At 38.7% G+C, this 25,242-nt stretch overlaps 2 protein-coding genes across 2 annotated transcripts in view; one reads left to right on the top strand and one right to left on the bottom strand.

Moving 5' to 3' along the window:
* The window catches only part of MOCS2 (molybdenum cofactor synthesis 2), a 40,508-nt gene extending 39,399 nt beyond the window's left edge, over window positions 1–1,109 (top strand). The window contains exon 7 of the mRNA XM_060092875.1: window positions 1,022–1,109. The gene's annotated coding sequence lies outside the window, so the exon portion shown is untranslated. The remainder of the gene's footprint in view (window positions 1–1,021) is intronic.
* The window catches only part of ITGA2 (integrin subunit alpha 2), a 109,539-nt gene that overhangs the window by 2,209 nt on the left and 82,088 nt on the right, over window positions 1–25,242 (bottom strand). Inside the window, exons 17-28 of the mRNA XM_060092872.1 lie at window positions 22,155–22,306; window positions 19,549–19,659; window positions 18,875–18,957; window positions 16,465–16,606; window positions 15,253–15,345; window positions 14,189–14,265; window positions 14,019–14,102; window positions 10,578–10,680; window positions 8,993–9,103; window positions 7,912–8,016; window positions 5,932–6,045; window positions 1,108–1,197 (exon numbers count right to left, since the gene is read on the bottom strand). Of these exons, the coding sequence (XP_059948855.1) occupies window positions 1,108–1,197; window positions 5,932–6,045; window positions 7,912–8,016; window positions 8,993–9,103; window positions 10,578–10,680; window positions 14,019–14,102; window positions 14,189–14,265; window positions 15,253–15,345; window positions 16,465–16,606; window positions 18,875–18,957; window positions 19,549–19,659; window positions 22,155–22,306 (1,265 nt within the window). The remainder of the gene's footprint in view (window positions 1–1,107; window positions 1,198–5,931; window positions 6,046–7,911; window positions 8,017–8,992; window positions 9,104–10,577; window positions 10,681–14,018; window positions 14,103–14,188; window positions 14,266–15,252; window positions 15,346–16,464; window positions 16,607–18,874; window positions 18,958–19,548; window positions 19,660–22,154; window positions 22,307–25,242) is intronic.

The following is a 25,242-nucleotide window of genomic DNA, read 5'->3' as shown; positions in this document are numbered from 1 at the left end:
GCTTAGTTCATAGCACTTTGAATTTGAAGCCCACGTTTCCTTGGGCTCCGTTTCTGATTTTCCACACCCCAGCCTCTGAAGAGAGGGTGTGGGCCTTCACTGATAGTCCTAAACCAGAAGCAGAGCAGCATCCTCTATGTGGAATCATTTTTGCTGGGAAAGTAGTGGGACAGCAGGGCTGTGAGCTCCACTCTCAGGCATCAAGAGAGATCCAGAGTTCACAAGGCCATTGGCTTTTTAGCCAAGTCCATAGACTGCAGCAGTGGACTAGTGGACTGGGGCCAGCTGCCAAGCTGGCCTTGGGGCAGAGTCTTGAACTGGCTTCCAGTTCCCAACAAAAGCGTTGGGAGGAAGATGCCCAGGGCTCTGCCAGCAGGTTAGCTGAGCATGGAAATCCTGCTATATCTAAATATGGCATATTCTAACCAGAGTTCCAGTGCGAAGGAAAGTTGTCCCGTGCCAGCTCCTGGAACAGTGAGCCTTTGTTTTCTGTGAACATACATTTCTTTGCCAACCCCCTTTTTTTTTAAATCAAGAGAAGCATTTATAGTTTTCTAGACTGAAGATCGAATGAATGGATGTTTCACACAGTGTCAGTGTCTAGTTTTAAGGAGTACTGCTCAAAAAAAGAAAAAGCCCTCTAATGCCTTATTTATTAAGCATACTTAAGCACTTCTCTTTCAAAAATACTCTAAAATACTATGTATGATTCAAAGGAGCATGACTTAGATTTCATGGCCGAGGATGTAAACTGCTTTGTGTAAGCATGAGCAGAAAGGAGGAGCCATGGTGCTGGTTGATGCCTGGAGGAGGGAGGAGGGAGCCACAGCAAGATGGGGCCCCTCCCCCCTTGTGCCTCCTGTCAGATCATCACTTCTGATCCAGCTTTGCCAGCGTGGGCACGAGGGGGAGGGCAAGTACACCAGGGGGCTCTTTTGAGTAGCAAACACCCTTATCAAAGCTCAGCATGATAAACATTAGCCTTTCAGAGTTTCAGTAAGATACTTCTGTATACATGTAGATGCGAAAGTGACTATTGTAAATGGTCAGAAATGGAATGCCTGTCAGAGACTCCAGCGCCCACAGGGAGGGATGCGACGCACTCACCGTGACGGTGTTTTCTTCGATCGCGTATATCTGGGGGTTATAGGTGTCGATTTCTGCCGCTGCTGTCAGCTGTACTGTCTGAAAAGTCGACTGGAACATAAGAAGAATAAAGACTATATTTTATCCTAGCAGAAGTTAATGTATAAAACTCGGCATGTTCCCTATTTATGTTCTTGTGGAAAGTGAGGAGCAAATGCCAACTCTGAAGACTCAAGCATCTGTGTGTGCTTAAATCGCCGATATGCTGGGACCCCGTGTGGGAACTTAAACCATGCGGGTGACTGGGCCCTGCCATAGCAAATTAAACGAAGTCTCTTCTTTTCTGATATGGAGTCCTTTTATTTCCTTTTCTTCTCTGATTGCTGTGGCTAAAACTTCCAAAACTGTGTTGAATAATAGTGGTGAGAGTGGGCAACCTTGTCTTGTTCCTGATCTTAGTGGAAATGGTTTCAGTTTTTCACCATTGAGGACGATGTTGGCTGTGGGTTTCTCATATATGGCCTTATTCTGTTGAGGAAAGTTCCCTCTGTGCCTACTTTCTGCAGGGTTTTTATCATAAATGGGTGTTGAATTTTGTCGAAAGCTTTCTGGCCTAACCCTAAATGTAAGGCCAGAAACTATCAAACTCTTAGAGGAAAACATAGGCAGAACACTCTATGACATAAATCACAGCAAGATCCTTTTGGACCCACCTCCTAGAGAAATGGAAATAAAAACAAAAATAAACAAATGAGACCTAATGTAACTTCAAAGCTTTTGCACAGCAAAGGAAACCATAAACAAGATGAAAAGACAACCCTCAGAATGGGAGAAAATATTTGCAAATGAAGCAACTGACAAAGGATTAATCTCCAAAATTTACAAGCAGCTCATGCAGCTCAATAACAAAAAAACAACCCAATCCAAAAATGGCCAGAAGACCTAAACACACATTTCTCCAAAGAAGATATACAGATTGCCGACAAACACATGAAAGGATGCTCAATATCATTAATCATTAGAGAAATGCAAATCAAAACCACAATAAGATATCATCTCACACCAGTCAGAATGGCCATCATCAAAAAATCTAGAAACAATAAATGCTGGAGAGGGTGTGGAAAAAAGGGAACACTCTTGCACTGCTGGTGGGAATGTGAATTGGTACAGCCACTATGGAGAACAGTATGGAGGTTCCTTAAAAAACTACAAATAGAACTACCATATGACCCAGCAATCCCACTACTGGGCATATACCCTGAGAAAACCATAATTCAAAAAGAGTCATGTACCAAAATGTTCATTGCAGCTCTATTTACAATAGCTAGGAGATGGAAGCAACCTAAGTGTCCATCATCAGAAGAATGGATAAAGAAGATGTGGCACATATATACAATGGAATATTACTCAGCCATAAAAAGAAACGAAATTGAGTTATTTGTAGTGAGGTGGATGGACCTAGAGTCTGTCATACAGAGTGAAGTAAGTCAGAAAGAGAAAGACAAATACCGTATGCTAACACATATATATGGAATCTAAGAAGAAAAAAAGTCATGAAGAACCTAGGGGTAAGACGGGAATAAAGACACAGACCTACTAGAGAATGGACTCGAGGATATGGGGAGGAGGAAGGGTAAGCGGTGACAAAGTGAGAGAGTGGCATGGACATATATACACTACCAAACGTAAAATAGATAGCTAGTGGGAAGCAGCTGCATAGCACAGGGAGATCAGCTCGGTGCTTTGTGACCACCTAGAGGGGTGGGATAGGGAGGGTGGGAGGGAGGGAGATGCAAGAGGGAAGAGATATGGGAACATATGTATATGTATAACTGATTCACTTTGTTATAAAGCAGAAACTAACACACCATTGTAAAGCAATTATACTCCAATAAAGATGTTAGAAGAAAAAAAAAAAAAAAAACGAAGTCTCGGCGGGTGGGGTCTAGATACCAGCCGGTTAAAGGCTCTCTCTCGGTAACTCTGACTTGTAAACAGGGGTGAAAAACAAGGGTTTAGAAATGAAGTTTTTAATTGCGAAAGATCATAGTTTAGGTTTCTAAAAACAACGAAGTTTGTGACATGAGAGAAAATTGAAAACTTGGTGTTTTTAAATATTTACCTGAATAAATCACAAAGCAGAATGTGAAATCAGATTCAAAAGGAAGAGAGTTTCTCTTTCGGGTACACGTGTAAAATAAAACTGTTTAAAGACCATGCATGTCAGTGGCAGACATCCTAAACCTTGTGTCAGTGCTATATAACATGAGTAATAATTTCAGATTTCCTAATCTAAGCATTTTTATAAAAAATACTGGATTTGGGGCAGGCATATAGGAAGGACATACATTTTATGCTGATGTTATTAGTAACGTCCAAAAATGAAATAATTTTACATGCATTCCTGAATCTAGTTACAGAAAAATAATCTATTTTTCAGTGGATACATAACTGATGTGTATATTGTTTTCTCTATAATCAAGTATCGGGACTGATGCTTATTTCGAGATGGAATACAATGCCCAGATTTGAGAACTGCCTTCACATGATCTGGCTACTAGGATTTAGTTTTTGTGGTTACTAGGGCACATGATTCAATATACTCCATGAGGTAATTTGCTAAACTATATCTGGGAGCCAGAAAGAGAGAATGCATATCCAAAAAGTGAGCAATTTATTTCCTTTCCACTGGCTCAGTCTCTGATTAGCCTTAATTTTCTCAAGATGGAAGATTGCAGAAGTTAACCCTGATCACTGGTCTCTCAAACATACATTATTTGGGGAACATTAGGAGTATTGATGATGGTTTAAATTTTAAAAGGAGTAACAGTTAAGTGAATGTTCTTATTCAATAGTCCCTGCAGACTAGATATGAAAGAACTTCCTTACAGCACTGATATATCTGCCCTCCTAAGTCTGGCCCTTTGCACGGGTACGCAGTATCCTGCAGGGTTAACAAGTAGCGGTAGGCGTACCATGCACACCCAGGAGAGTGAAGTCACACGCCTGCTAGCATTCAACAAGCCTTTTCCTTACAAAGGGCAAGCAACAATGCCACTGATTTGGAAGCCTGAGCAATTACTTTGTGATGAAGTTACTTGAAATGTTAAGTTGACTTGCACTGCCTCAGAAAAAGGCAAAAGATAGTATATTCATGGGCTCTAATACAGGAAGTAGGATTCATATTTCAAACTGGATCTCCTAGATGGTCTGAGAACATCCACTGTTGAAATGGTTCAAAACAAGGTGGGGATAAACATTTGACCTTTCATGAAGGAGGAAGATGTGTAGGACTTGATATGCAATAACTCTCATGGGTGTTTTTCAGCTTAACTATCATAACCATGTTGAAAAAGCATAAATAATACACTTCTTCAGAATTTTGCTTCCAGAAATGAAACTGCTGCTTCTGAAAACCTTGGGGAAGGTACTATAAAAAGTCTTACAGTTAAACTGATGTAGCTTTAAACAAACTCAAGAAAAACCAGATGCTTTTTACAGAGCCGGGGTGATTGCCTTTTGATTTGCAACAGTCAATTTTCCTTCCCAGCTGGCAAAGGTTACTATGAAAACATTTGTTCCTCAAATCCAAGGAGCCAAGATCCAATGGGTAAAAAACTGAGCGCCAAACTGCAGCAGCTGGGATGATGGTATAACTGCCTGCTTTGCGTCTTACAGGATTTAGAGGCATCCTGAAGGCTTGAAAGCAAATGCAACTAACAAGAAAACCAAATAAAGGCAAACAAGGAGAAAACCCAACTCCTCACTCCTCCACTTCTCTAGTTTTTCACCTGCCTTTCACAATTCCTCTTTCTATTATGTCTTTATCGAAGAATATTGCTTATATTTTGGTTCCGAGGCCAAGTTCGGAGGGAGCCAAGTTCTCTGATGTGACATAAAACTCCATAGCAGGGAGGAGTTTGTTGGAGAGATCATGAAGTGGTTAGAAAATAGGGAATAGGGTATGGTTGGTAAGCACCTTGAAGACTGATTTATTTTTTAAAAAATTCACTGAGAGCCACAAGGCCCCCTGGAGGTTTCAAACTAATTTCTATTTTGCTGCCTCCATCAGAGCCAGTGTTAGTAAAATGAACGGCTTGCCGCTTATGTAGTCAGATTTGAGGAGGCCTGTCCATCCTTACACTTCCCGTGCCAGACTGGAATTCTGGCTCCCGAAACCTCTGCTGAAAGCAGGTATCACCACTGCCAAGTCACACCTGCCAATTGGAAAAAAACTCTGACATTGTTTTGGCACATTCCTCAAACTTGTTGTGAGACTGAAATGACAAAAAAAAATTGTAAGCACACTGGGGCTTTCACCAGAGAAGGGATTAAAAACAGGAGAGCAGGGTGGTTACACCTGGCTTTAATATAGGAAGATGGATTCTTAGGTTAGATTCACCTACCAGGTAGTTTAAGATCAATCACCAGTCACCTGGGAGCACAGGGAATTGAGGCACTTTGATTTGGGTGTGTGGTGGAGGAGACCAGAAGTCAGAAAAGTCAGAGCAGGGGGAGGAAGGCAGAGCAGGTGGCCCATTGCACCCCAGGCAGCCGAGGGGATCCTGACACCGTTTCCAGAGATTCTGCTCTGGTAGGCTGGCATGGAGTCTAAGAAGCAGATGCTTTACAAGCAGCCCAGGTGATTCTGAGGCACAGCCAGGTTGGGCAAGCTTTGGAAAGGGATGGAAGCATACTACCTTCCAAGGTAAGATTGCTCTGGGTCATTGGGCACGGCTGACATTAGTCAGAATGCTGATTTTGTCAGAGGGTGAGACCTTAATGACAGTGAAGGCTTATGTTTCATTGCTATCAATGAGCCGAATAAACAGAGCCGGTACTTACTACTGCGAAAGTCCCGTTCCAGATTCTGGTAGACACATTAAGGAAGTATTCTCCTTTCACCTGAAGGTCTTTCAGCCAGCAGGTGACGTTACTACATGAAGCGGTTCTGCAGTTCTTTCAGGTTGGAGTCAAGGGTAAAAGAAGAGAGAGTTAGTACGGGCTTTAAAAAATAAACACCAAAATTTTACAAAGACAGATAAAACCCAGGACTGGGAAGGATCTAAGGAAATGAGCAATCTCATGAACTATTAGTAGTAGTTACAACCCTTCTTCTGGAGAGTTTAGCACTTTGCCTCAAAATGTAAAAAGTGCGTGTCCTTTGCCCCTGCCGCTTCCCATCTGTGTGGAAGGCCGCAGGAGATAATCCTAAGTGTGTGCAGAAGAGTACAGCAGGCCTGTTTACTGAAGTTTCTGTTTCTCAGAGTTAAAGAGAAACAACAACCCCCACAAGTCTGTTAATCAACTATACTCCAGTGTAAAATAAAAATAAAAAAAAACCCCAAAGACTAAACAATCCGTGTTTATGAACAGTGTACTAGTTAAGTAAATTATTGAATATACATACACAAAATTTAGTCAGTAACCTCATGATACAGATGCATTCCTTGAATTTTAAAAAAGTAAAAGAATCAGTGGTTGCCAAGAGTTAGGGGGGAAGGAGGGATGAATAGGTGGAGCGCAGAGGAGTTTCTGGACTATTCTGCACACACCGCAATTGTGGATCCATGTCATTATAAGTTCGTCCAAACCGATAGAACATACATCAAGGGTAACAATGTAAACCATGGACTTTGGGTAATTATGATGTGTCGGTGTAGGTTCATCGATTGAAACAAATGTACCACTCTGCGGGGTGGGGGGAGGCGGGTTCATAGTGTAGGAGGCTGTGGGTAAGTGGGGCAAGAGGTATATGGGAAAGTTCTGTATTTAAACTCAATTTTGCTGTGAACCTAAAATTGCTCTAAAAATAAAGCCTATTAAAAGATCTGTGACATATCGGCCAATGAAAATAGGTAGCTTGGTCCATTTATGTAACAGTGTACATGTGCTTATATGTAGGTTAATGATTAGAGGTAAGGAAGACTGTTCATTAAATGTTAAGTGGTCAGCTGTTAGATTTCTGGAGGACTTTAGTTTCTTCTTTGTTTTTCATCTTATGTTTCCTCTATATTGTTCACAGAAGTTGCCTTTTTTACAAAATCAAAACATTTTCACAAAAATAAGGAAAATGCTGAGAGGTATAACTCATCTCATACCCTGAGATGAGTTTCTCCTGAGCATTTTTACATACCTCTGTTCAGATTTAGACCACATTTGCACTGTAATTACACTATAGTTATTTAAATAAACTGTTCATTCTCCTGTTTTCCCATCCTTCATGAAATAAAATAATTGCAATAAAAGAAAAACAGGAGAATTTCAGTGTTGTTCATAGGGGAGAGCTGAGGTTGGTTTAGGTTTTACTATTCACTAAATGTTTGCTTATTTGAATACTTCATATTTGCCAAGTGCCATGCTAGATGCTAGACAAGTGTCCTTCCCAAAAAAGTGGCATAACTCTCGAGCAGGAGACGAGAAAATATTGAAAACAGAAGGGTGGTCAGAGAGTCAAATTTAACAGCTCAATAAAAGATGTCAGTGATTATGTGGAGGAGGTGAGGGGGGCTTCACCTCCCACACATGCCCAGCTCCCGCTCAGCTCTTTGCAACATTTCCAGTGTGCACGACACAAAACCAGTTTGACATGGAGTCCTTTTAGTATCATGAAATTTGGAACATGTATTTTATAATAATGGCATAAATAATAATTCCAATAACCTAGATTTCAGCATGTATTTTCTTGATTCACACAGATCATCAAAGGCAAAGTAGGAAAGTTCTACCACCTGAGGTGGCAGGAAAAAAGAAGTGCCTCAATTTCCAGATAAAACAAACAATGAATCACTAAAGGAAGTTTTCACCCCATTAACCTGTCCTCACCAATTCTTTTACATGACGGAAATTTTCACTCTTGAAAGATACAGAAGAAGATGTTTGTCCTATTTTCAGTGGATTTATTTCGGCTTTGCAACTGATGTCACCAGCCTACAAAGAAGGACATCAAATCAGTCTTAGGAAGCAAGATGGTTTATGATGTTATTTCCGACTTGTTAGGAAATCCTATTGTCACATGTTGGGGCAGGGGAGGGGCTCCCAGGATTCTCTTCACTGTGCTGACCTGGCCACACTTCTGTTCATCACTGATGTAAACCCTGAAGTATTCAGATCCTCCTGACGTGACTCGATGGCATGGCGCTGGTTCTTGCAGTCCACATGTGATGACACAAATTTGTAATAACAATTGTCTGGGAGTGATTTATTTAATTCAGGGTTTTTTCCTGTGGAACAGTTTAGGTTTTTGCTTTCCTGTAGTCACCTATAAACAGCGCAGAAGTAACACTGCTGTAGCATTAGCTAAGTGCTAGACTATGGCTGAGCTACTGTCAGGGGTTTGGCTACAGCATCCCTGTAGCCGGAGGGCTTTTAGAGAAATACCCAGAGAGCTTTTAAAGAAAAACACTGGTGCTAGAGCCTTAGCCCTGGAGATTCTGATTTAATTGCCTGGGGTAGGTGTGGGCATCACACGTATTTAAAAAGTGCCAGGTGATTAAGTGAGCAACCAGGGTTGACAACTACCAGTTGAAAGTCCAGGCTGGCAGCTTGAAGACCAGCTACTGACTGCAGCTGTGTAGACCAACTACTCTCCCACTATGGGTTCAACCTCTCACTTCCCAGCCAACTAACTTCTCTATAAACAGGGCTCTGACAAAGTCAGATCTTCAGCTGGTCAGAAGGAGGTTTTAATAATTTCTGCCATCTGTACATCCCTACACTCAGACATCTCTTATAACAATATCCTGCTTCTAATATGAAATTAACTGCTAGTTACCTGGCATCCAGGGTGCATAGGGGTTATCTTTTCAGTTTCTTGTCTGTATGATGCAGACATGATCACCTACACTTCATGGAACATTTCCATATGGAAGGTACTCGTATTTATAGGCAATTTGGCTGCACTTACCTGGTCCGTGTGCACCCCAGTCAGGTACATCAGCGGGTTCTTGCCTCTGGTGTATTGAGGGATATGGATGATTACAGATGCCATGCTGACTGGAACACTTCCTGTTGTTACCTATGTAGTAAGAAAACATTCTGATTGCCGCTACATCATACACATGTTGGAAGGAACGTGATCAGCAACCTCAGTGTTGATGAAGGGCAACTTTTAAGTGGTAAGAGTGAGTCCATATGAAAGTGAGTCATTACTTTATGGTCACTCTTTGACTCACTGTGTTTTACCTCTTGGAAGAATCTCAACATCTACAATTTTAACTGGTAAATAATTTGTGACTTAGGAGATGATTAAAAACACCTACCATCTGTGGGTTTGGTCTGCTAGGGCATGAAGTCCCACTCTGCCCCTAACTAGCAGTGTGGCTTGGGCAAGGTACTTCACCTCCTTATGCTTCAGTTTTCTCATTTTTAAAATAAAGATAATTGGCCTATCAGTAGGTATGCACAGATACAGCCTCTGTTCTCGCTGGTGGAAAGTCTGTCCTAATTGTCCAGGGCTCATGCCCTACTGGTTATTAAACATTTTAAAGAACACTCATAGGAACAATAATCCTATCAATCTCATAACTGATCTGGGAATTAAATGGGTTAACATACATAAAGCACTTCATACAAAGGCTGATACTTATTACGTGTTCTTTGAATATTATATACTATTAATTAACGAAATGTTTCATTAAAGAAGTAGTTGCCAAATACCATGTACATTTTATAAATTCCAGTATCTGGATCACAAAGCAAGACTCCTTTAAGAACTTTTTAAATCACTGAATTATAGAGTTGCAACCATGTGACAGACTTACAGGAAATGTACAAAAATAAAATGGTAATGACTAAGGGTGGTGGGTGGATTCTTCCCTTTTTATTTTCCAAAGTTTATGCAATGTTATAAAATATCATTCTCTCATAAATTCATTTCTCTTTATATAACTGAAAACAAACTTTAAATTTGTACTTTACTAAGTAATAGCCAATAGAAACTAATTTTAAAATATTTTTATATACTACTTAGCATGACTGTACAAAATAAATATTTGTATACAAATGGTGAGCTTCTCAAATAGAAGTGGTTTCCAAGGATAAATTGGCATACTGATTATATTTCAGGGACTTTTGTCCGTAGTAATATCATTATATTACTGCTCTGTTGATTAATGTGCAACAATTGCTTTCAAAATACATCAATTATCTCTTACCCAGGACACATAACTATGTACAAAGCCCACCTGTTTACTTATCAATGGTCTACCTTAGTAGTTCTCAAAGTATGGCACCCACACCAGAAGCATCAGCATCACCTGGGAACTTGTTAGAAGTGCACATTGTTAGATCCACCCCAGACCTTTTGAATCAGAAACACTGGAGATGGAGCCCAGTGACATGTGTTTTAACAAGACTCCAGGTGATTCTAATGCGTGCTCAAGTTTGAGAACCACTGGTATATTTCAACTTATTTTTACTTTCTTCTTCTCCTGCCCTCATTTTTTTCCCCCTTTCTCTTGATTTTCCATTCTTATGTCAGGCTTACCAACCTTAATGGAGAAGATGAATTTTGGACCAATATCTTCAAAATTGTTCACAATAGAAGGAATATTCCCATCCGAGGAGACTTCATAAAAATTTATGTTGGTAGATCTGTTGGATGATGTTTGTAAAGACGAATATTTTAGTTATGCTATTGTTCTTGAAGTTTAATATTTCTCTTATCTAAATATTTTCTAGCTTATTTTACAAGTGAAAGAGTTTACATTTAGGTACAAAATATTAAATGAAAACAAATGCTTATTATGGACTTATGATCCAGTGTACATTTCTAAGGCTAAAACAAGTTCCTTTCAAAACATATCCCTTAATGATCACTCTGCTGAGATTCTTTGTGTTAAATGTGTATCAGTTGTAAAGTTTCTAAAATAAGTACAAATGTATTAAGAATTTATAGTGAAAGTCTTCTCGAGATATTATATCTTGACAGGTGTGTCAAGATATATTGACAGGTGTGTTAATATAGTAGACACTTGGTCCTTATTGATTGGATGAATGGATTTCTAAGGCAGAGGATTTTCCACTTGGTATGATGGCTGAAGTACCATGATAAGCTATCGGGCATTAGCTCCTGCACTACTCATCACTGTATACATTTTATTTATTATTCCTTCTCCCTATTCTTCCCTAGTTCCAAACCAGCTCTGATGCTTTGGTCTGAATTGGGGTTGGTCAGTCTGTTTCCACCACTGACCATACAGACCATCTCTAAGGTGGCTGACCCAGGAGTTTTATTAGACTAGGCCTAGAGGCACTGGCCTAATTGGACTTCTTTGCTTGGGGCTGCTGAGTAGGGTTTGCAAGTGAAGTGATGACCAGGCCAGAGGGAACCCCACAGGACCACTGAGACTGGAAGGTAACTGAATACCATTCCCTCTCTTCACTCACTTCTGGGAATCTGAGGATGGATTTCAACTAGGGTAGATTCATTGAGGGGTGGAGGGTAGATAGCAGGGATGGGAGTCTAAGAAGCAATATTTATTCCCAACAGACAATTTATCCTAACTACAGGATGTTGATTCTATTTCCTAAAAAAAAAAAAAAAAAAATGGACTGGATATTTTCTGAGATAGAGTTGTTTGGTTTCTTTACTGAAAATCTTGCCTTTTTCTTTTTTTATGCCTTAGAATTTTTTCCCAAATTCTCAAAAGGAAAATATGCCATAGGGACTTAAATAGATGTAGTATTTGTCAAGGTTATATCTATGAGAGGAAACAATGATTTGTCAGCCTTACATGGAAAACGGGAAAATGGACTAGGATTAAAAACAGAAAGCCTGACCCCAATAAAAATTAATTACAATAAAAGAAAATAAAACAGAAAGTCTGGCTTTATGTCCATGAATTATTCCCTTTGCCTTCCAGAAGATCTTTGTGCGAGCCGCTAAGTATGGCCAGTTTTTAAATTGATTAATATGCTCTGTTTTTGCATTTTCAAGAGTTCCAGTATTTTTCCATGTTACTTAAGTGTTCCTTCAGTTACTTAAGTATTGATCAATATATTAGCAGTTAGCTGTACTCAGGCGGATCTTGTTTTAGAAGTAATTCTACTGTCATCTATTTCCATCCATCATATTTGCACAAAATAATTACATACTTATACAGTATCAAAGTGATTCCTAAGGGATATACTCAATAATTGGGTAGGACTTTTTTTCAAAAAAAGTAAACTCGTGTGTGTGTGTGTGTGTGTGTGTGTGTGTGTGTGTGTGTGTGTAATGCATATATCCTGGTAGATAAATAAACCCTGTATCTGGAAGGTATTCTGAAAACAGTCAAGTTAGTCATCTACAAAATGACCAGAGGAGATGCGGAGAGATGATTTCACTTTTCGTTGTGTATGTTTCTGTAATGTTTGGATTTTCTATCCATGTACATTTAATATCTTTTTTTAAGAAGACATTAAGAGAAATTATCTGAGAGGTAGGATTAGGAGCCACTTTAGCTTTATTCTTTATAATTCTCCATACTTTTTTTAACTGTATGATATACTTAAAAGAATATGAGAATGTCTGAGAATCCAATTTACCATCACAAAAAATACATAGCTAAGATGTTAGTAAAAGTGAAGTCCCACTTCAGTATTGTATTTATTTCATCTTAAAATATCTGAAAAAATTGGCCATGGTGGGAGAATGGAATTAGAAAAAGGCTCTATTAACAAAAAGGATTTATGATGAGAAAGAAGCATTAAAGGTAGGAAGAAAAAAAAATCAGGTAATGTGGTGCTATCAGTCTCTTTGGCTGCATCTGTTTTCAGTTACTTATTTTAGCAGCTGAGGGCCCTTTGAAAGCTGCAGTTACTGAATAATTTTTCAGGGATGGATGACTTGGGCTATACTTTGTTTCTGCTACTTTGTTTCTGCTTTTGCTGTTTGCAACTCACTCGATAAGGAAACATTCTTTTCATCTTTGCTCATGTGTCTCTAGCTCTAGACATAATGACATATTTTCCTTTTTGTTTTTGCTCAAGGATCTGTTGGATGATCTACATATTCCATGCTTTAGGGACTGATGTTAGAGAAATCAGCGGTCACTGGACACTTTGAAGTGTGGCTCCTTGGGGATACACTGCTGCGTGTTTTCCAGGGGTCACTGATCTGTGCTGCGAAGCTGCCTTAGTGTTTCAGCAGGTAGAGAACTCTGGTTCCCAGGCTTGGAAATGGGTGTCACCTGCAGCCTGTGTACCTGCATAGCTGTGCCCCAATGTGTCTGTGCCCATGAACCCATTTCCCTTCTTGAAGGTGATCCTGTTAGCACCTGTGGTGTCTATACGTTATTCACCTCTCAAGACACATGTCTCTCTGAACAATTCAAGATAACTGGTATCAACTAGTACCATTTTGCCTGGTGCTCTCAGGTTTACTTGCTTTGGGCGGGCAAGAAAATGGAATAACTCATGTCCTTCTGGATGACCTCTTTTGAAAAATGCCTCATTTTCTCCTGGTTGGAAGAAACCCCTAATCTGCTATGTCAGGAATTTTCTACCCAGAAACTAATTTTCTGTAACTAGATTCAGTATTTGTGTTTGGGGCTTCAACGTCCAGGAGTGGGGACATTGCTTGAGATCTCATGTGGACAGTAGGACACAGGCGTGGAGAAGGAAGTGGTGGCAACTCCTCGGGGCCCTGCGAGTTCTGCTTTGACAGCTCCTCCGAGGGCCTGCGGGGGAGTTTCCCGTGGCAAGTGACAGAGGATTATTCCTTTGTCTTTCTGGTGTTGCTCTTAGTCAATAAAGCTAAAGAGTCCCTCAAGATTCCCCTAGGGACCAGTTTGTCCCTGGACTTCTGTTTTAGTTGACAATGAGGAAGTATTTTAATTCAAATTCCCCAGTTAAGAATGAGCATATAGAGGACTTGTTCAGTCATGAACCAAATATGTTATGAGCCAGAGTGATGTCCATGGTCACAGGCTGCCTACTGTTTCACCTACCTTGTTATGTGAATTTCAGCATCATACATCAGAGAGAGTTTGAAGTTGACTGAATTATCTGCCTTGTTTTCCTCATAGCTTTCACTATTGAAAGGAACATGAGGAAATTACTGAAAGAGAAATATTAGAAAAGCCACCCATCATTAATTCATGACTTCATCATGTTTTACCTTAAGGCTTGGAAACTGACAGAGGCCTGATCCTGAAGGTTTTGAAGGTTGAAGTCGAAGTTAATAGTGAAAGTCACCTATACACAAAATGAAAATTCATCAATCTATGACGCTTTGTGCTCTGGGACCAACATGAAAAACAAAAAGTGTCCCATAAAAGTAAACTCACTCCCATTTGATTCTGAATATTATAAACCTTAAGCTTTATAATTTGTAGAATATCTATGTATTTGTCCACCTTGCCTTACCTTCAGAACAGAACTGAATTCACCTGACATATACAGACAGCACATCACAGGCACTTACACTTATCTGAATTTGAAGGCTTTGTGCTGATGTAAAATTTGCTTACTAGGGGTTAAAAATGATATCCATGACTGTAAAAGCACTTTGACCAGTGTTGGTCAATGTGTTCAGAAATAAAGAAATTTCTATATTGTATGTGCCTTTGGGAATGAACTGCACAGGAGAAAATCCCACTTTTATTAATAACTTAAAGAAAACATGCAGATATTTAAAAACTTCCTCTAAATATGCAGGCAACATTGAGAGTCAAATGGATAAAGAAGGTGTGGTACATATATACAGTGGAATATTACTCAGCCATAAAAAGGAACGAAACTGGGTCATTTGTAGAGATGTGGATGGACACAGAGACTGTCATACAGAGTGAAGTAAGTCAGAAAGAAAAACAAATATCGTATATTAACGCATATATGTGGAACCTAGAAAAATGGTACAGATGAACCAGTTTGCAGGGCAGAAATTGAGACACACATGTAGAGAACAAATGTATGGACACCAAGGGGGGAAAGCAGCGGGGCAGTGGTGGTGGTGGTGGGATGAATTGGGAGATTGGGATGAACATATATATATACTGATGTGTATAAAATAGGTAACTAATAAGAACCTACTGTATAAAAAAATAAATGAAAAAAAAACACATGCAGGCAGTTATTTTGTGGTGCCTATCAAATGACGATACCTAATAAAGATGGTTCATTGGTTAACACCAATGGCAAGGAGGGGCCAGCATGGATTTAAGGATAAAATGCAAGGTGTACCTGTTGTTCCCTTTTTAAAGCAGGGTAGCCCACATTGCAGGTAACAGACTTCTGAGATGAAGCAATCTGGCATGTCACTTCTGTCCCATCAACCTGAATGAGACCAAGGAAACCATGATCAATTAGTATGCAATGTGTGTATGTGTGCATGCGCACGCACATACGTGCTGAAGGATGTATAAACCACCTGGAAATTCTAGCAGAAAGGTTGGTTCACACCAAGACTTGAAAATTTTGTATGAATTGTCTAAGTGGCTAACATACTATTTTTTATTGCTAAGCAGGACACCCAACAAGACAAAGGAGAGGTCAAATACTGGAATTTTACCCAGAAATAAATCATATTTCTTATATTTCAGAAGCACAAAATAACTTTAATCCACTATTTAGAAATGCTGTCTTTAATACATACTTTTCTCTCAGTATATTTTCAAAGTTGTAGTTTCAAGAGAAAGACAAATAAAATATAGTTTTTGTTTATACCTTAAATAATTTAAAGAATCATTTTAGTTTTCCTCAGGTTTTTTTCTCTTTAAAATAAGAAGTTGTCATTTGGCACAAAAAAATTTAAACACTGAAGTCAGAATAGGTTTAGAACACTAAATCTATTAAGTTCACGTTGACTTTAAACTGGATGAAACCATCTTTTAATACTTTTATCAAGTAGTGAATTTGGAAAATCTCAGCTGCTTCCTTCTCTCCTTTTCACTGCTTGGTGGCAGAGGAGGGACCAGAGGGACATTCATGGACAAGTGTGTTCCTGGTATAGTGATCAAGTCAACATGATTAACTGACCTCATTGGAATGCAGCATCTTGGCAGCAGCAAGACCTGTGGTTACTAAGCTCGGGCTGAGCTGTGGGACTCTAATTTCTCAGAGCAAGTGCAGCTCCCAGCATCTGTGCAGCACCGAGGAAGCCTCATCACACAGATGGCTTGAGGAGAGTTTATGGTAGAGTCTGGCTACTACTGCCAAGTGTCAGGGCAAAGGAAAACTGACCCAAGCTGGGAAGCAGAATTGGTCTAGATACACAGCCAGGCTATGTTTCTCAAGTGGTTTAACTAGTTGGGAGCCACAAGTCAGGACTGATCATGCTCAGGGTTAAGGTGTTTCTTCAGAAAACACAGAGGACATGGAGATTTGAGTATAAGGGAGACAGTAATTGACAACAGGTAGGAAACAGATCAGTTAACACAGGGTGCCTTCACATACCGGCATGGACCAGGAAGCAAAAAACAGATTTTCTGAAAAATCAACAACAATCCCACTGTTGTATGCACTTTCCTTTTTGTTTTTCAGTGTTACTGAAAATGTTAACCTTTTGTTTTGGTTGCTGACAATGAAGGGCTGTTGTCTGTAAAAGTAAAAAGGAGAAAAAAAGTCATTACAATTTTTTTTAAAAAGCTAGTATTCAAATACTTTACTCAAAAAAAACCTCTTTAGATTTACTATTTAGAAGACTGAGAAAATTGCTTAATAATAAATTATCTTCATAGTAAAATAATATTAACAATGAATGACTAAATGCTACTGGAGTTTCTTTTTTGTTGCTTTTAATTACATTGCAGAAAAAAGCACCATCCAAATACGAGTGGTTTTATATTTCTTAGTGTTTTACTTCTATATGGATGAGAGAAATTGAAGTTTTTATTTAATTTTTTTTATTGACGTATAGTTGATTTACAATATTATATTAGTTTCAGGTGTACAACATAGCAATTCAATCCTTTCAGAGATTATACTCCATTTAAAGTTATTACAAAATAGTGGCTATATTTTGCTGTGTTGTACAATATATGCTTATTACTGATCTATTTTATACATGGTAGTTTGTATCGCTTAATCCCCTACCTCTGTCTTTCCCCTTCCTCCTTCCCTCTGCCCACTGGTAACCACTAGTTTATTATTTTTAACTGTGAGTCTATTTCTGTCTTGCTATATGTTTGTTTTATTTTTTAGATTCTCTATATAAGTGATAACATAAAGTATTTGTCTTTCTCTGACTTATTTCATGAAGCATAATATGCTCTAGGTCCCTCTATGTTTATTGCAAGTGGCAGAATTTTATCCTTTTTATGGCTGAGTAATATTCCATTGTATATATAAATGTGTCTTTATGTATGTATATGTATGTGTGTGTGTCACATCTTCTTTATCCATTCATCTGTTGATGGACACTTAGGTTGCTTCCATATCTTGGTTGTTGTAAATAATGCTGCTATGAACATTGGGGTGCATCTATCTTTTTGAATTAGTGTTTTTGTTTTCTTTGGATTCATATCCAGGAGTGGAATTGCTAGATCATATGGTAGTTCTATATTTAGTTTTTTGAGAAACCTCCATACTGCTTTCCATAGTGGCTGCACCAATTTACATCCCCACCAACCGTGTACAAGTGTTCCCTTTTCTCCACATCCTCACTAACATTCATTGTGTTCTTTTTGATGATAGCCATCCTGCTAGGTATGAGGTGACATCTCATTGTGGTTTTGATTTGCATTTCTCTGATGATTAGCGATGTTGAGCATGTTTTTTATATGTTTGTTGGCCATATGTATGTCTTCCTTGGAAAAATGTCTATTCAGGTCTTCTACCCATTTTTAAATTGGGTTGTTTGGTTTTTTGAGTTGTATGAGTTGTTTATATACTTTGGATATTAACCCCTTATTGGTCATATCATTTACAAATATTTTCTCCCATTCAGTGGGTTGTCTTTTTGTTTTGTCAGTGGTTTCCTTTGCTGTGCATAAGCCCTTAAATTTAATTAGATCCCATTTATTTATTTTTGCTTTTATTTCTTTTGTCTTAGGAGACAGAGACAGAAAAAATACTGCTACAATTTATGTCAAAGAGTGTTCTGCCTATGTACTCTTCTAGGAGTTTTATGGTTTCAGGTCCTTACTCCATTTTGTGTTTATTTTTGTATATGATATGAGAAAATGTTCTAATTTTATTCTTTTACATGTAGCTGTCCAGCCTTCTCAACACCACTTATTGAAGGGATTGTCTTTTCTCCATTGTATATTCTTGCCTGTGTCATAGACTAATTGATCATAAATACATGGGTTTATTTCAGGACTCTCTATTATGTTCCAATGATCTATATATATGTGTTTTTGTGCCATTACCATGCTCTTTTAATTACTGTAGCTTTGTAGCATAGTCTGAAGACACTTCTAACTTTGTTCTTTTTTCTCAAGATTGCTTTGACAATGTGGGGTCTTCTGTGGTTCCATATAAATTTTAGAATTATTTGTTCTAGTTCTGTGAAAAATGTCATGGACATTTTGATAGAGATTGCATTAAATCTGTAGTTTGCTTTCGGCAGTATGGACATTTTAACAAAATTAATTCTTCCAATCCAAGAGCACAGGATATCTTTCCATTTCTTTGGATCATTTTCAGATTCCTTCATCAATGTTTTATAGTTTTCAGAGTATAGGTCTTTCACCTCCTTGGTTAAGTTTATTCCTAGATACTTTGTAATTTAGATTTTAAAGGTTTTTAAGAGTTATAGATGTTTCTTTTATAGAAAAAATCTCTATAAACATTCACCCAAATGAAGTAATCTACTGTGTCTTTTATTTCTACAGTTTTCACTGAACTTTAAAGGAAAACTTACTGAGCGGCTGGCAGCTGTTGAACATCTAGAACTAGATCAGAGATGCAAACTCCATCATCACCACAATCTTTATAGAAAGGGATCTACAAAAAAGGAAAAATAATCCCAGAAATTTGCTCTTGAGTTAAGAAAGCAAATTGTGGAAGAACACATATAATATCACTCCATTTACATAAAGTTCAAAGCCATGCAGAACTAAACAATGTTTTAGGAATATATACATGTTTAGCAACATCAGAAAGAAAAGCATTGATAAATGCAAAATTCAAGATGATGATTTGCTTTGGGGGAATAAGATAGAAGTGGGTATGATGGGGTGGGGAGTGATACAGAGAATTTCAGAGGTATTGGTACCATTTTATTTTTTTTAAGTGGGTGGTGAGCACAAGGTGTTCACTTTATTGTTACTTATTTCTTCAACAAACATTTATTGAGCACCTGTGGTGGGCCAAACACTGCTCAAGGTGCTGGGAATAGAGCAGGGAACAAGGAAAACAAATATCCCTGCCTTCATGGAAATTACATGCTGGTAAACTTTACATATAAGTAACTGTATTTCAATTAGAAAATTAACAACTTAAAGGCTATGTCCTAAGTATCCTTCAAACACTAAGGCAGTGACTGTGAAACTTTGTCAGCTAGTCTGAATTCCAAGAAGGGCAAACCACACTTACACTGAAGACCTTGACTGTCTCAGAGTAGGCTTCTAGGGTAGGGTTAGTGCCAGGGTTTTCCAGACTGATGTTCACACACAGATCCAGAGAGCTGACAACATCAGAGGGCTCCTAAACACACACATGCACAGAGTCAGTTGATTAGGGCACAGCAGCTTCAAAACAAGAAAACAACCACAAATGTGTTCATGATTAAGGACACAGTCTACTCTGAATCCTGCAGAGTAGCTCTGTTTTGAATTTTCAAGGCTCTTGCTTCTTCACTTCTGTCCTAAGTCTGCTTTTAGCCTCTCCGCTTCTAAGAGACTTAAAAACCTGGGCTCAGTAAAAATTTGAAGCAGTAATTCTTAGTTAAGCTCATCAGTAATCTCATTATTTATACACAATTATCAATATTTAGATGAGATGTCCAGTTTTAGATGCTCAGAAGACCCCTCTGTCAGTACCAAGCTCTGGGGCTGTTGGCCATGTTCTTCCAATTCCTATTGCCAAGACTTACGGAGTCCTTAGGTGTCCTGACCAAATCTCTGGAAGAGAATATTAAGACCTACAAGGGAAAGTGCCCAGGGTTGGCTGTCAGGAATGGACAAGGGGACTCCCTTCCTTAGAACCTAACTTTAGTCTACAAAACCAGATCAAAGTGTTTCCCACACTTCAAACCAAGCTCCCCAACTTCTGGCCTAGCTGACTGTTAGTGGCTGAACTGCTCTTTGCACATAGAAGATGATGCATGTATCACTCTACAGACATTAAAACCAACACTGTCCAGCTACAAGTATGACATTTCCTCTCTGTCTTTAGTAAAAACAGTGGAGGATTTGCAGTGTTCCAGGAGGCCTGGGCAGCTTCCGGTTTTTGAGGTTTCCTGTCTATTGAAAAATGAAAATAATGCCAAAACAGGGTTGCAAATGCCATCTAGCATTCTTCTTCAAGAAAGAACAATGTCTGTACAATGGTAAGCACTAAAAATGAAATCTGCATTTTCCTAGAAGTGGTATCTTTATTCTCTTTGTTCGTTCACAGGCAGGACTTACTCCTATCTTGAGCCCTTTTGGAGGGGCCTGACCACTACAATGGCTTCCTGACTACAAGGAAATGTGTCCTCGGCTGGCTGCAGGGTTGGCACATAGGATGGACTTTGGTATTGATAGCAAATGTGGTGTGTTACCTGGAACACCTGTGGTCTTAGCTGACCACAGTAACACACACCTCGTAAAAACTTCACAAGTATACATGTCAGAGAACAGGAGATATATCTATATACACACATACATACATATCTATATACACACATACATACATACACCACAGCCTGGCTGTCTTCATTCCCCCACAATGGATTACACATTTAATTTGATCCACCACTTAGCACAAGGGTAAGAGAAAATGGAATCTGGCTTTTATTCCTTTAAAGAAGCTGTATAATTGGCACATTAACAACAACAAAAAAGTCCAGGCCTTCACAAAGAAGAAACCTTCAACTTGAATATAAATAACTCAACTGATTTTAGTTCATCCGACCATTAACTTTGTTTTTCCAACTCTTATACTTAGCATTTCTTGAGATGTTATCTCTGTACCATCCATCTACATCAGAAGTATTTGGGGATGCCCCTTAGACCTGTGCATTCCTTGGACCTTCAAACCCAAATTTCTGGTGGTGGGGTTACAGAATATCCATTTTATAAAAGTTTCCTTGGCAATTTTTATGAATCTTAAACTCTGAGAACCACATTCTAGGAAAGTTCTTAAACAACTCTTTTAAAAATAGTTTCCTGAGTAAATTACACTTTCAAATACCATTACATGGTTCCTAGGGGGAAATATTCATGTAATTTATAAAATAGATTTCCTTTTAGTTTTCTCCTGAGAAGCACTTTTCCTACTTGGGAGAGTTTCAAAATCCATATGAACTGTAGTAACTATGGCATAAGATTATAGCCAATAATTTTTACCTCATAATCTACCATTCTTCACCTATATCAGTTTAATCCAATAATGGAAAAGCCAATTAGAATTGTCCTTTTCAGTCGTTTAAAAATAAAAAAAATTTCTCCTCATATGAAAATGTCAAAATAAAATTTATTGTCAACTAAAAGTTCTTCCTGTTAAACATTTAAGAAAGTACTGGGGCTTCCCTGGTGGCGCAGTGGTTGAGAGTCCGCCTGCCGATGCAGGGGACATGGGTTCTTGCCCCGGACCGGGAAGATCCCAGGTGCTGCGGAGCGGCTGGGCCCGTGAGCCATGGCCGCTGAGCCTGCGCGTCCGGAGCCTGTGCTCCACAACGGGAGAGGCCAGAATGGTGAGAGGCCCGCGTACCGCAAAAAAAAAAAAAAAAGAAAGCACTGTCCTTGATTTCTTTAAGAATCTTATTTTCAGCCCTTTTACTTGCAATCCCAAATAAAATTTAATGCAACTAACTTATACAATAATAGAATGTGACCGTATATACTAGTATAAAGGAAATACACTCCTGTTCATAGATGAGAAAAACATTAACTAGAAGAACAAGCATTTATCTAACTCATAAGCTTCCATTTTAGGCTTTCGCCATTCATTAGTCTTTAAGAAGAAATGAGATGAAAGGGATGACTCTGAGGCCTCACCTGTATGTGGATGATGTACTCAGAGCAACTCTGTGCTTGATTTACTATCATGGTCTTCTGCAAGCACCTTTCATTATTTTCTTTAAATAATCCCCTGGAGGTTACTCTGGGTGAATATTGGTCTGCATCAATTGTGATGTTATATACAATGGCTATAATAAAAGTCATAAAGAAATGTTATTACAAATAAACTTAAGGAAAAAGCATCCCTGTTTTATTGTGTCCTACTGGGTAAAGTCTTTGACTTCAAGAAAACAAAAACCAGTCTTTCTACTGATGGACTGTGAACCATGGATGGCCTATGATATTTGTAATTCTAGCTCTGGTATGATGTGTCAATACGTGACTGTGGATGCAAAGAAATGTGATTCAAAGAAACATGGCTCGATGCAGTGGAAGGAAAAGTAGATTTGCCACCAGGAAATCTACTGAATGAAGTTGGTCAAATTACTTCCTCAAATATCGGTTTCATTGTCCATAAAGTGGTGACATGGAAAGGAACTGTTGAGTGCCTACAATTGAACACATTCTTATATGTTATCTTATACAAGTTTTACAATAAACCTGGAACGTGGATATTATTATCCTATTTTTCAGATTATGAGCAGAATATTATCCTATTTTTCGAAATAATTCACCTCAGTTCATACAGCTAGGGCATGGGCAGAAATAAAGTTTGGGTAATTTTGAAATCAGATCCCATGTTCCTGCTGTTTCTGTGCAGTTTTGAGGATTCACTGTTATTTGAGGATTAAGTTAGATACTCTAAGGGGACATGTATAGTGCCTGGCATATTCTAGATGTTTACTTGGGGAAAGGCATGTAACACTGCAGTAACAAGTTTTGAATCAGATGCTTTGAATCCTAATCCCACCATTTACGAGCTTTAGGCAATTTGCTTAACCTCTTTGAACCTCCATTTCCTCATCTATAAAACAGAGATAGGGCTTCCCTGGTGGCGCAGTGGTTGAGAGTCTGCCTGCCGATGCAGGGGACACGGGTTCGTGCCCCGGTCTGGGAAGATCCCACATGCCGCGGAGCGGCTGGGCCTGTGAGCCATGGCCGCTGAGCCTGCGCGTCCGGAGCCTGTGCTCCGCAATGGGAGAGGCCACAACAATGAGAGGCCTGCGTACCGCGAAAAAAAAAAAAAAAAACATAGATAATAATACTAACCTAGGGAAATGGAAATGAGAAACAAATGTGATAAAAATTGATGTCAGTAGCCAATGTCCAAACTATCAGAACCTTCAATAAAGTCTGCTGGCTACATGTCCAAAACTGAGAGAGAAGACCTGATACTATTAATAGCATCAACTGCCTTATTTGGGATTACTCTATCTTATTCCAATGTTTTAAAGGTTGAATATACTTCCAAAAGCATTCTATGTGTTACCTTTCAAATATCTATTAGAAGTGATGTATAATTTTTCTTGCTCTGATGACTTAATGAGGTTAACAAAGATAAAATACAAAGGAATCAAGAACTAAAAATAAATGGTGAAAATAAAGCAAAGGATAAGTTATGCTGGGGAAGTGATTGTGGCTAGGACAAAGTCAGTAGGTGTGGTAATTATACTGTTTTATTTTTTTCCAACAGCTTGGTAAAAATGATACATAGTCACATAGGCAATATGATAATCCTTTTTATGTTATTAACTTTAAACTGGAGTGTGCACCTGATGCAATAAATAATAGAAGCCAAATACTTTATAAATTCACTTTTCAAAGTCACAGAGATGGGATTCCTGTCTTACATACTATTATTGCCAGGTAATTAAGTGACAAATGATCATGACTGTGTGGACCTAAGGCATTAAGAAGAAGGATTCAAAGGGAAAGATGCCCAGTAGCAGGAGACCCTAGACAGTGAGTGGAAGGGAATGAAATTCTCAAAGCAGAACGCCCTTTTTGAGTGTGTGGCAACAGAAGAGGTGAAGTATAGTCAAAAATTGGGAGGAAGATACATGAGACAAATCCATGCTTCAGGGCCAGGAGAGGTGACCTACCAGTCATTTCTGCCAACTAATAGATTTTCCAAATTAATCTTTTATATTTAATGTTTTATTCCCCCAGATTCATTGAAATATCATTGACATATAACATTGTGTAAGTTTAAGGTATACAACATAGTGATTTTATATATTGCAAAATAATTACCACAATAAAGTGAGTTAACATACCCATCACTTCAAAAAGTTACAATTTTTTTGTGTGTGGGGAGAACTTTTAAACTCAGCAACTTTCAAATATACAATACAGTATTGTTAATGAAAATCACCATGTTCTACATTTCATCTAGCCACTTCATGTTTATACAGTAATGGTTTTTGACTCTACTATCGTGGCTACTGAGATGGACGTGCTACAAGGCAGGTCTGTGAGATGTGCTACTCAGAGTTGGGTCAGTGTTAGAACACCTGAAAGGAAAAATGCCAGATGAATATGAAAAGTAGGAAATATGGAAAGCGTGCCAAGATGTGAATCTAACTTTTTGTGTTCGTAAACTACTTATTTCTTGGTATGAATCGTGACAAATACCTCTATGTTTTTACCCTTTAAGCTAGTTTATTTGTTCACCACCTAATGAAATAGCTGTAGGAACTACGGGTTTCTAAATTTTAGAGCCAAAATCTGATGAAGGGGGTTAGGACCCGTGAAACAGTAGCAAATGAAAGAAGGTAGTGTTGGATCAAGTGCTGAATCAATGGCTACGTATTGAGGGAGGTGAGACAACTGGAGCAGGAGAGATGGGGGTGAGATGCAGTGGTTAGAAAGACGTCAGAGAGCTTGTGGGACCTCAGCCAGGCCCTGGAAGATGACTGGACCCATCCAGGGAGAGACAACAACAGCTTCTGCTGACATCTGCACACAGCCTTCCCTACTCTCTCCTGCTGATAGGACATGCGTTAGACTTTCACTCACTTCTTTGGATTATTTAGAAAATGTAAAACACTGGGCACAAATTATATATTGTTTTATACTTTCTCATTATTTCATGCTTATTAAATTTTTAAGAATAGGAATATTTGATCTTTGTACTGAACTCACTCTATCGAGATCATGGCAAAGCCAACATACAGTGTGCTCA

This window comes from Mesoplodon densirostris, chromosome 3, assembly GCF_025265405.1.
Source record: "Mesoplodon densirostris isolate mMesDen1 chromosome 3, mMesDen1 primary haplotype, whole genome shotgun sequence".
Lineage (NCBI taxonomy): Eukaryota > Metazoa > Chordata > Mammalia > Artiodactyla > Ziphiidae > Mesoplodon > Mesoplodon densirostris.
Note: the sequence above shows the minus strand (reverse complement) of the source record. Positions and strands in the feature narration are given on the sequence as shown.